General features: G+C 36.3%; 1 protein-coding gene across 16 annotated transcripts in view; it reads right to left on the reverse strand.

Annotated features, from left to right (window-relative positions):
- Window positions 1–13,062, reverse strand: part of LOC146397805 (uncharacterized) — a 1,134,194-nt gene that overhangs the window by 944,662 nt on the left and 176,470 nt on the right. For 5 of the 16 annotated variants that reach the window (XR_014823714.1, XM_084989253.1, XM_084989254.1 and 2 more), the window contains one exon: window positions 8,111–8,232. The exons of 10 other annotated variants lie outside the window; for them this stretch is intronic. Coding sequence is in view for 5 of the 6 variants with exons in the window: in XM_084989253.1 (XP_084845379.1) it covers window positions 8,111–8,232 (122 nt within the window). In the remaining variant the exon portion in view is untranslated. Of the gene's footprint in view, window positions 1–3,494; window positions 7,000–8,110; window positions 8,233–13,062 lie in introns of those variants that run through there. One more of the 16 variants, XM_084989257.1, reaches the window with a different exon arrangement.

Consider the following 13,062-nt stretch of genomic DNA (forward strand, 5'->3'; position numbering starts at 1 on the left):
ATGTGAAGTTATTTCCACTATAGTATAGAGATATTAAAAATATTGAACTTCATGTTACAGAATCATGATGCCTCAGTTCTGTATCAGTTTTAGATTGGCCATTGTAGAAAACTGTATGAGATTTGGAAGGCAGAAATGAAGAAGAAATATCCATGTTTAAGGGTTAGTGTAGGCACTATTTTTCTAAGATTTTTTTCATTGTCGCTATCCAAAGGAGTCTTTTCCTTTAACTTTTTTTTTCCTAATTGAGCTTACTACCCTCTTGAAATTAAATACCAAGGAAAAAGACTGCCTAACTGCATTAAGCTTTGATGGGCCAAAGACTACATAACTGAGAAAGTGAGCTACTGCCCACCACACAACAGAAAGACAAAATACTGAGGCAATGGTCATCTGCAGAGGGTAAAAGGCTTTATTTCATGGTAGCCAAGCAAGGAGACAGGAGGCAAAACCCAGATCTGTATCTCCACTTGTCTGTTCAGTGGGATATTTATCATGGAAACGGGGATTAACAGCGGGAGGGAACTCAGAAATGATTGATGGAAAGGAAATTTGGAAGTTTCGAGAGTTTTCTGCTGAAGCGCAACCTATCTTTATGCCTTTTTGTGGGTGACATGTGCAAATTTGGAGGACAGGGTGGTTGTATATGCAATATGAGGTGTATTTTCAGCCTGTGGTGATCTAAAGTTCACTGTCAGTCATCAGAGTTCCTAGCACATACGCATGATACTCAGTCTAAGGGGCTATCAGCAATATGTTTCCATACCTGCAGTTTCGTAGTACCCTGCAAAACAAGCTTGGTGCTTGGTGTATCATTTTATTTTTATCTTATTAGCCTCTAAAGTTAAGGGTACACTTTCAACTACCGTAATAAGATTTTTTTTTTTTTTACTTGACCCCAAACTAAATTTTTCTCCTTGGAGAAAAGAAGATGGCATCCCCATTGATACGGAGTCAGGTAGTGCTGCTATTTATGAAGGTTGCCATTCTTGCTGGGCTCTTCTTATTGCCCTAGAATAGCAGCTAGACTTGTAGCTTTTCCAGTTCCTGCTGTATTTCCTCCTGTTTTCCTCCTTTCTTCCTCATTCTGCAAGTCCTGGGTTAGTTAGGTGTACAGATCTACTTCTGCATGAAGAGCGATAGCATACTCTTCACATCACCCATATCATCAAGATTGCAGGAGGTGAGAGAGAGGGGTACACAACTTCTAGTTCATTCTTATGGATTTCAGTCATTCTCCCAAATTCCAGTTTGTCATTGCTCTCCTCCATTTCACATCCATTTTTAGTTTCCTGCTGCTGACTATGTCCAGGTCCATCACCAGAAATAGGCACAAGACTGTGAATGGGATTAACCACCCATTCCCACCACTGGGTAAAGACAAAGACATGTAATAAGTGGCTTACCACATATAGCTCACAGTTGTTATTTTTGTCTGATAGAACCCTACTTAAAAATAGGCAGTGATTTTATATTTATCAACTTAAATACATTAGCACAAATATAAATAATATTCTCAGTTCTCCCTTCTTTCCTTACCTCACCTAAGTTCTTATAAATTAAGTCACTAAAATAAAAAAGAAGAAAAAAAAAGAAAAGAAAACCCCTGTATATGCACAGAATCACTTTGGTCTTCATATCATTTCTTTCTTTTTTTTTTTTCCCAGTATTTAATGCATGGTTCCAAAGTCACTAGCACATTTAAAAATGATTCAGAGAAGAAACATTTTTTGATACACATCTTCGTTTTTTTCTTTTGTCTTTTCTAGGGCTGCACCTGCGGCATATGGAGGTTCCCAGGCTAGGGGTCTAATTGGAGCTATAGCTGCCAGCCTATGCCAGAGCCACGGCAACATGGGATCTGAACTACGTCTGTGATCTACAGCACAGCTTGGCAACGCCAGATCCTTAACCCACTGAGTGAGGCCAGGGATTGAACCCTCAACCTCATGCTTCCTAGTTTGGATTTGTTTCCACTGCGCCACAATGGGAACTCCAATACACATGTTCTTTTTAATTACAACACTATTTGTCATCAGTGTTGGTAAAATAACTCTTTCGCCTCTGTTTATCTTTCACATAAAAATATTTTAAATTAAATGGATCTTATTTTGCATTACTTCTCATTGAATGGTAATGTAAATTCTTTTCTGATTTGTTTTCCTCCCTTAGACTCTTGAGACATGACATGGATTAAACACTTATTTATCCCAGTATTTGTTTTTTTTCAAATCAGTCATCATCTTCAAAATGATCCAAGTGTTAACATAAAACAACAATAATAAAAAATATAAGAAATTAAAAATAACAGACATTTCCTGGGAAGCTTTTTAAAGTCAGGTATAGGAGTTCCCATCTTGGCTCAGTGATTAACGACTCCGAATAGGAATCATGAGGTTGCGAGTTTGATCCCTGGCCTTGCTCCAGTGTTGCCATGAGCTGTGGTGTAGGTCATAGACACAGCTTGGATCCCGCGTTGCTGTGGCTCTGGTGTAGTCTGGTGGCTATGGCTCCAATTGGACCCCTAGCCTGGGAACCTCCATGTGCCATGGGTGCAGCTCTTGAAAAGATAAAAAGACAAAAAAAGAAAGAAAGAAAGAAAGGAAGGAAGGAAGGAAGGAAGGAAGAAAGAAAGAAAGGTACAAGATCAAATGGGTTGGACAAAGAAAAGAAAATGCTTTCTCATTTCTACCAGAGATTAGTCTCACATGGAGAAAAATTGTGTAAATTTTTCTCAGTGACAACTCATAGTCTCAGGATGAGAACTTCTGTTCCAACAGTGTTTGTTGAATGAAAAATGTATAATATCAGATGGGACATGCTTTTCATACAGTTTGTGTTTTCATACAGTTTGAATGTATAATCAGAAATTCAAATAACTGCTTTTACTTAAATATCTAATCATCAAAATAAATTCATCTGTGTTTATTGCAAATCCTATAAATACTCAGAATTTTAAGACACTGTTATGAGTTCTAGTCTTTGGTACATTGCTTGAAATGATCAAAAACATTGAAGATACACTTCACAATATTATACATGTGTGTATGCATACATATATATGTGTGTATATATAATGTATGTGTAATATATCCATATATGCATATACACATAAGATATAAATGTTATCATATACACAAAATTTCTGATATGATTTAATCTCATTGTAGTCAATGTTTTGAAAATTAACTAAAAAGTTTATGATTTTTGAGTAAAGGAAATTTAAAATATATCATATCCAAAAATTGTGTTACAAAAAATGTCTTTGACTAATTTCTACTCATTCATAATTATGACACCATTCTTCCAATAAATTATCTTTAGTGCATGTACCATCAGACCCAAGTTCTAAACAAATGTGAAATGTGTCTTGAAATCTAGCATTAGTATTTGAACCATATATCCTTTTGATGATGATATTTCAGCAATTATGACAAAAATTTTAAGATATTTTGACAGAAATGTTATAACACAGGCTCTTACTCCTCAAAAAGAAAGAGAGAATTTTTGTTTATTGCTGCTTGACTCATTAAAAAAAGATTCCAATTAACATAATCCTAAAGGAAAATTGATTTGTGGGAAAAAACTTTACAAAACCATTTTGGATTGTGCTATAAGCAACTGAAGAAGCTCACATTTCAAACTGACTTCAATTTGTTTAAAATATGCATCAACAATTACAGCATTTTTTTTTCTGTCACCCTATCTAAAACTACACTCTGCTATGAGTCTGCCTCATACATTTTCTCCTTATTTTAATACTATTTATTCTATTCTTTTCCAATATTCAATTTCGGTAAGTCAAACATTCTAAATACCTTTCTGCCCATAATTTTTTATAGACCCAAATTAAATAAGATAGCTTATTAAGCATTGAAAATGTGGTCAGTGTTATATATTCTTTACCACAGAGATTAATACAAAGTAGCACTCAGAGGGCTTCGAAGAGTTTTCAAAGAGGTACTTCCTGGGACTAGCTTCTCAAAAAGTATCCACATTCTATAAGCAAGTGTAGGAAGCAGCCTGGTGTTCTTCCACATGACCTAGCGTGGCATACTGTGACAATGAAAGCAAGAGCATAAGCAAGAACCCTGGAGTCTGGACAAAGAGACCTAAGGTTGGATACAGTATAGGGCAAGGAAACCACACCAAGATGTGGTTCCTGGAGTTCCCATTGTGACTCGGCAGGTTATGAGCCTGACTAACGCCCATGAGGATGTGGGTTTCATCCTTGGCCTCACTCGGTGAGTTGGGGATAAGGCATTGTCAGGAGTTGTGGAGTAGGCTGGCAGCTGTGGCTCTGATTCAGCCCCTAGCCTGGGAACTTCCACATGCTGCAGGTTCAGCCCTAAAAAGAAAAAAAAAAAAAATGTGGTTCTTTGCGAATGGAAAAGTGACCACAAACTCACACACTTACAATCATAAAAATTTAAGTATAAATAGTAGAGTCTTCATTGATTTTTGTTCTGTTTCACTCAGTTTAAAAGATTATTAATAATATATCAAAGAAAACATCTGGCACATGATTTTAAATGTACAATTTAGTCAATCTAAATGTAAAATCAACCAATGACTTGACTCTCATCACTGCTTCTAATGCTTTATTCATTTAAGAGGCAGGTGTTCCAATCACTATGGCTGTATAACAAATTATCTAAAAACTTAATGGCATAGAACCACAACTTATTGTGCTCATGAATTCTTAGGGCCACGAATTCAGAGAGAAAATAGGATGGATGTCTTGTCTTTGTTCTGTATTTCCTAGGGCCTTGACTAGAAGACTTAAAAGCTGGGGCCTGGTTAACTTAGAATTTGTTCAATCACGTTTGACAGATGATGGTGGCTATTGTCTGGGGGGCCTCAGTTCCCTCTGTAATCTTTCTTTATGGTCTAACTTCAGCTTCTTTACAACATAGGGACTTGGTTCCCCAGTTTCCTAAAAGAAATTCATGGAGATGGCTTATTGTTTCTATTATCTGGCTTCATAACAACACAGAATGATTTCAGCTGTACTCTATTGGTCAGAACAATCATAACCCTCCATACATATGTAAGGTAAAAAAGACAGGTCTGAATTTTCAGAGGAAGGAGTGGCAGATCACCTTCTAAGAAAGCTAGGTTGCGTGGGAGATGGTTTTAGTTATTTTTTAAAAATACAAATTCCAACAACATTTGAGAGGTACAATATAAAGTCTAAAACTGAAATTTAATACTTCCTTCAGTAAATCTCCCCAAATTCAGTCTTATGTCTTTTTCTGTCTGTTCCCTACAATTCTTCAAACAGCAAAATGATTAATTCACTTATCTTTAATTATGACATTACTTAGTCAACTTCTTTCTGCTTGAGGACGTAAATTTTAACACACAAAAAGAAGGATAAGTACAAAGTTTAGAATGTATATTATATAATATCTGTGAACATATGAGTCAGAAGTGTTGTATGACAATGGTGGGGCCATATGGTCAATCACGTAGTTTTCTTTTTCTTTTCTTTTTCTTTTCTTTTTTTTTTTTTTTTTGCTTTTTAGGGCTGCATCTGCAGCATATGGAATTCTCAGACTATGGGACAAATCAGAGCTACAGCTGCCAGCCACAGCCACAACAATGCAGGATCCAAGCTGTGTCTGCAACCTAAACAGCTCACAGTAACACTGGACACTTAAACCACTGAGAGAGGCCAGGGACTGAATTTACATCCTCATAGATACCAGTAGATTTTGTAACCTGCTGAACCACAATGGGAACTCAAATCATGTACTTTTTAAAGGCATTTAATTTTTGAGATTTTATTTATTTTATCTAGGGTGAAATACTTTAGAACACTGATTTTCTTTTTTAGGATCAACACTATTTTTTTAATTATTATTTTTTAATAGTTATTTCCCCAATACAATTTTTTTCTACTGTACAGCATGGTGACCAAGTTACACATACATGTACACATTCTATTTTCACACATTACCATGCTCCATCACAAGTGACTAGACATAGTTCCCAGTGCTAAACAGCAGGATCTCATTGCTTAATCCATTCCAAAGGCAATAATTCATATCTATTAACCACAAGCTCCCCAACCACCCCACCACCTCTCCTCCCCCTTGGCAACCACAAGTCTATTTGCCAAGTCCATGATTTTTTTTTCTGTGTAAAGGTTCATTTGTGCTGTATCATAGATAGCAGATGTTAGTGATATCATATGGTATTTGTCTTTCTCTTTCTGACTGACTTCACTCAGGATGAGAGTCTCTAGTTCCATCCATGATGCTGCAAATGGCATTATTTCATTCTTTTGTATGGCTGAGTAGTATTCCATTGTGTATATATACCACATCTTCCGAATCCAATCATCTGTTGATGGACATTTGGGTTGTTTCCATGTCTTGGCAATTGTGAATAGAGCTGCAATGAACATGCGGGTGCATGTGTCTTTTTTAAGGAAAGTTTTATCTGGCTATATGCCCAAGAGTAGGGTTGCTGGGTCATATGGTAGTTCTATGTATAGTTTTCTAAGATACCTCTATACTGTTTTCCATAGTGGTTGTACCAATTTACATTCCCAACAGTGCAGGAGGGTTCTCTTTTCTCCACACCCCCTCCAGCATTTGTTTATGTGGACTTCTTAATGACAGCCATTCTGACTGGTGTGAGGTGGTATCTCATGGTAGTTTTGATTCGCATTTCTCTAATAACCAGTGATGTTGAGCATTTTTTCATGTGCTTGTTGGCCATCTGTACATTTTCCTTAGAGAACTGTCTATTCAGGTCTTTTTTCCATTTTTCAATTGGGTTGTTGGCTTTTTTGCTGTTGAGTTGTAGAAGTTGTTTGTATATTTTAGAGATTAAGCCCTTGTCAGTTGCATCATTTGAAACTATTTTGTCCCATTCTGTAAATTGTCTTTTCATTTTCTTTTTGGTTTTCCTTCCTACAAAAGCTTGTCAGCTTGATTAGGTCCCATTGGTTTATTTTTGTTCTTATTTCTGTTGCTTTGGGGGATTGACCTGAGAAAATATTCATAAGGTTGATGTCAGAGAATGTTTTGCCTATGTTCTCTTCCAGGAGCTTGATGGGGTCTTGTCTTATATTTAAGTCTTTAAGCCATTTTGAGTTTATTTTTGAGGATCAACACTTTTTTGAAAGAGAACATATAATGCAAGTAGCCTTGGTTCTGGGGGAGAACTTTGGTTTTTTGCAAAATTATGAGGCTACAGTTTTCTTATCTACCCTGGAATAATATGCAAATTCTTACTTTTATTTCTTTATATAAGGTTTCACCTCCTTGATGTTTATGCTTACACTGACCCTTCTTTTGGACATAAGCATCATGAAAATATTTTGGATTTTCGTGTACATCTAACATACGAAAGACAGGTAGAGAGTGGGATGTTTACCAGCATTGGCAACAACAGATTTTCAATGAGTTCTAGACAAAGGAACTCTGTTTGGGATCAGAGGTCCAGTCACATGCAGTAAGCTCTGCTTAGCTGATGCAGAGATATTCCCTGCTTTCCTCATAAGGAACAAGTGAGGGAATTCAGAAGGTCCTAGGAATTTTAACATTACTGTTGAATATTTGGGAGTAGACTGGATTGCAAAGAGAGTGTGTAGAGATAAAATACAAAGACTCAAGGGTAGACACCTAGGCAATTCATACATTTAGAGAGGTGGAAAATGAGGAACTATGTTCATGTGTTGTATATAATTAAATAGATCAACTCATGACCCAAGGTAACACTTAGTTCTCAACAGAGCTGTTTGAAATAATTATTGTCTACGTGAAACATCTATGGCCAATGTTTAAAAACAAACACAAAGTGTAAATTTTGTGTTATCATTTCTCATCTTCCTGTTTATACCAGGGAAGGAGAACAAAAATGAATAAGTAAAATAACTTTATACTCATATTTATGCCTGATTTGCTTATGATGATCAAGATAATTAGCCAATCTTATTACTTGTTTAAAAATTCTTTAAAAAGTTTATAAACAAATAAACTGATGGATTACATTCATCTCTAAATTCTCATGTGATCTAAGATACAAAATAAATACCATCCAAATAAACGATAAATAATTTCATTTTAAAAGAAAACTTAACAAAGAGGGTTTTTACCTTTTTAATTCTAATCTTCCTCCACCAAACACACTTTGCTGTGAAGAAGCCAGCAGACAGAAAATATAATCAAAACTCTCCTTATAGATCTGGTTTTTCTTCTGATGTTTATAGAGCCTCACCTAAACAACAAAAGGGAACTCTGAACATTACTTGTCAAGAAAATTTTAAAAAAATGAAATGCAAGAGCCACCAGTCCAACAATATCAGCTTTCTCTTGATGGCAGGCTATTAAAATTAGCAAAAGATAGCAGCAGTAGGAGAAGGATCCCTGGTGTTCAGGTTTCTTTCTGAAGGAAAAAAAAATAGGGTTTGCTTGACCCTTAACAGTTTTCAAGCATTTCATCACCAATCCATGCAGAATTCAGTATAGTTAAACACACTGCTGTTAATGGGTAAGAAAAACTATAAGGCAGAAAAATATAAAGATCCCTCATACATGATTTTGCTCGTGTTGCCTTCAGGAAAATTATCAAACCAGTGGGTCAATATTCAAATAGATCATTGCATTTTATTAATATATAAAAGACAGATAATGTTGTTATAATGTCATGTTGATGATATACCTGGCCATAACACTATTTTGTAACATTAAAAAGTATGCTTTTGGAGTTCCCTTCATGGCTCAGTTGTTAATGAATCTGACAAGGAACCGTGAGGTTGCGGGTTCTATCCCTGGCCTCCATCAGTGGGTTGAGGATCCAACGTTGCAGTGAGTTATGGTGTAGGTCACAGACATGGCTCGTATCTGGCATTGCTATGGCTCTGGCATAGGCCAGCAGCTACAGCTCTGATTATACCCCAAGCCTGGGAACCTCCATATGCCACGAGTGCGGCCCCGTAAAGACAAAAGACAAAAAAAAAAGTATGCTTTTAAGCTTGGATACCACATACTAAATTAATACTACTTTTTCAGTCTAAAGGGGTATATCACAAACGTATTTTTTGACTTTACAAGGTCAAATTTATTGTTGTACTCTGAACAACAGAAATGTAAAATAACAAAATCTGCTATTTGTGATTTTCTGGAGAAGGATGTGCTGTTGCTCTAGTAATATTCATAAGTCTATTGGTTTATTAAATAATTAATTCCTATGGCCAATGACTATTAATGTAAAACACAGAGTCTTAGATGCTTTTCTAAATGTAAGGTCTTAATATTAATGTGAAGGGTCCTTCCTCCTTCCCCCGCTGTCACTAAAACAGTGAATATCCTGGTGAGCTTGTTTATAAAGTCATTAGTTTTATGTGCCTTGACTTTCTAGGTAGGCATAAATGTCTTTTTTTTTTTTTTTTTTTTTTTTTTTAATGAGCAAAGGCTGAAACATGATCTAAGCAAAATGTGCCTGGTTAAATGAACGAGCAGAAATTCAGGGCAGAAGTGATGCATGAATATATCCTCTAAGGCAAATATGCTATTGTGAAGCTAGCTACTTTGAGAGAAGCAAGCAGTGATCACAAAGAAAAGGAACTCTAATAGTGTAATCAGCTCTCTTTTCACTTGTTTTTCTATCTACATTGTCCTTATTATCATCTCTCCCAGCCTTTTATAGTTGTCATCTCATCTTTCTTCCTTATGATTTTCCAATACATCTTTGTGTGCCTTTATTATGTCACAGTTTCTCCTACGCTATAATTTAATGAGGCACAAGTGAAAGGAAATGGAAAAGAAATCATTCAGCTTTTGAGCATTATTTAGCATGCTCTAAATTGGCAGGTATTGGGCAATTAACAATAAAACTTGAGAAAAATAGAAATTTCAAATGTTTATCTACTGAGTTAAATTATATTGTTTTAAGTATCTCTAGGATAGAAAAGGGTAACATGCTTAGAGTGCACACAAAACTGAAGGAGTAATATTTGGGGAATTATATGGCAGCAGTCAATGTGAAAACAGCCAAGCACCAGTAAGCTCTGTGCCTATTTGTTCTGCTATTTTAGAGGATGATTTAGTCTCTGCCTGAACCTGAGTTGCTCTATTGTAGTTGTTCATGATTTTAAAAGACACCCACGTTTACTTTCTTAGTGTGTGCACAGAACAAACAAACATTTAGGTATTTACTCTGCACAGCTCAAATCCATGGCTCTACTATTGTCAATACCCTAAATCCATTAGGCAAATGCCTGGAAAAGTACAGAAAAGTAAGCAACTGGAAGTATCAACAAACTAGTACAAAACTCCCTGAAAAGATGCTTGTTTTGACCTTCTAGTTTACTGTATAATACCAGTCTGGAATACAGAACAATGGACAAACTAGTATTCTCTCAGGATGAACAAGAATTCCTTTGATTAATCTTTTGGAGACTGATTAGCTGCAATTACTGGGTTCCATAAACAATGTCATTTGTGCCAACCCTTCCACATACCCAACACATGAGCCAAGAATGGAGGGTGGGGGAATCAAAATTGCTATTTAATCTCTGCCTATTTATCCTTTGGCTTCTGAATATTTTCTGCTGCCAAGATCCTGGCCCTGGCCTCCAAGGTTTCCATTGCTTCAGCATTCTTAAAAGTACCATTCAAAATGTACATGGCTTATGAAGTATTTTCTCAGGACTTGGAAAATAATGTGAACAGAAAGATAAAAATTGGTCGAAGAGCTATTAAGGTCTAGCATGTGTATGGCAATTTATATGCATTGCCTCATTTTCTTTAAGAGAGATTTTTTTTTCAATAATTTTATTTTTTTCTTATATATTTTATTTTTAATTACTCAATGAATTTTATTACATTTATAGTTGTATAATGATCATCACAACCCAATTTTATAGCATTTCCATCCCAAACCCCAGGCCATCACCCCACCCCTCAAACTCTCTCCTTTGGAAAACATTTTATTCTCAGTTCATAGAAAAAGAATCTAGAGTCATTAGATTAAGGAGCAGGTACAATAGCAAACCTGGTTGATGACTGATATTAAATTCAAAATCCTTGGAGAATATATCTCTAAAACTTCTACTTTTTTCTTCAGAAAAAAGAAAAAGCAAAGAGTACTTTTGTAATGTGGACAGTGTCCTTCCTGATAAGATCGGTATACTTTCTGTCAGACAAAAGACAAAAAAAAAAAAAAAAAAAAAAAAGACAGTAGAGGTAGCATCTAATTCTAGTAATGTCACAGTCCTTATTGCTGATGAGGCCTTCTATTTTGTATTTCTTTCCTCATCTCTACACGTATCCAGCCTGGGCAAAGCCTTCCATTTCATTTCTCTCTGCTCAGCCACACCAGAGGCCAGCCTTCTCCATTGTTTTCTGACCTTGTTTTCTATCATTCTGTTTTCTAGAACCAATATATCTGTTAAAATACTGAAATATGTTCTCAAAAAATTCATATGTTGAAACCCTAGCTCCCAGTGCCTCAGAATGTTACTATATTTGGAGATAGGTCTTTTAAAAATGTAATTAAGTTAAAATGGGGCCTATTCCAATTTGATTGGTGTCCTTATAATAAGAAGAAATTAAGATACACTTGAGGAGTTCCCGTCATGGCGCAGTGGTTAACGAATCCGACTAGGAACCATGAGGTTGCGGGTTCAGTCCCTGCCCTTGCTCAGTGGGTTAACGATCCGGCGTTGCCGTGAGCTGTGGTGTAGGTTGCAGATGTGGCTCGGATCCCACGTTGCTGTGGCTCTGGTGTAGGCCAGTGGCTACAGCTCCGATTCGACCCCTAGCCTGGGAACCTCCACATGTCGTAGGTGCAGCCCTAAAGAAGACAAAAGACAGAAAAAAAAATAGTGCTGTGATGAACATTGAGGTGTACATATCTTTTTAAATTATGGCGAAATAGCGAAAAGACAAAAAAAAAAAAAAGATACACTTAAGATGTACGTACCGGCATGTGAGGACACAGAAAGAAAACAGCCATCTAAAAGCCCAAATGGCAGTATCAGGAGAAATAAATACTCTGACACCTTGATTTGGGACTTCTAGTCTAGAATTGTGAAAATGTTGTTTAAGCTGCCTAGTCTGTGGTATTTTGTTATGGCATTCCTTGCAGAGAACACAATATTTTAAATACAAGGCTTATACAGGTTGAAAAGCAGAAGGGAGACGTGGGAGCTTCCCCTGTGGATGTGTTGTTGGACAGGTCCTCCTCTCAAGAACTTTGAATGAGGTTGGAGACATCTGCGTGTAATTGAGAAGTAATAGATGATTTATTAATGTATCACGCTAGTTTTTTTCTGCAAGTTCCTGGAAAAACATCTCAACATTGAGGAAAATCACTAATAATGTATTATCAAGGAATCTTCACTGGAAAAGGAGTGAGAAGAAAAATTGAAAGAGGAAGTGCTCCCCAAATTTACATATACTGTCTATGGCATATGGTTGTTCCATAGAAAAGAGCTGAAAGGAGGTAGAATGAAAGAATGCTGTCTTATGATTTCCAAATCTGGTGAAAGGATGTAAATGGCATTCAGCGGGTAATGGAAAAGGAAAGACAGATTCATAATTTAAAAGACCCAAATAATACATACATGTCTTAATAAAAGGAGGATATCATTGTGCCTCCTTCAAGCCAGGTGTTGAGGGCAAGAACTTTGGTATAGGTAGACTATCCAGGAAATGATTTGGAAAAACAGACAGAAGAAATGGCAGGTAGAAAAGCCAAAGAAGTATCCATCAACCAGAACTCTATCTCATAGGATAGTAGTTGCAGGGGTAGCTGAAGAGACTAGAGGTTTATCTATAGAGTCCCATCCCACAGGGATGGAGGACTGCCCGCATTTATGTTAACTCCTGCAAAATCCTACAATGCTACACAAATCCTTTATGAGAGAAGAGTGGCAGACACACCCTTGAAGTGGGAAGCTATATGCTTATGATGAACTATCCACAACTACAGACAACTCAGGTGGATGAAGGGACTTGGAGACAGGACATTGAAGGTATCTGATAAATCAGATATACTTTATAAATGTAATTATAAATCTAATGTTATAAATTAGCTAAAACA

This window comes from Sus scrofa, chromosome 13 (genome assembly GCF_054392235.1).
Source record: "Sus scrofa isolate SSC_HxYL_T2T_F1_AM1 chromosome 13, Sscrofa_HxYL_maternal_Yorkshire_Landrace_v2.0, whole genome shotgun sequence".
NCBI classification, from domain to species: Eukaryota; Metazoa; Chordata; class Mammalia; order Artiodactyla; family Suidae; genus Sus; species Sus scrofa.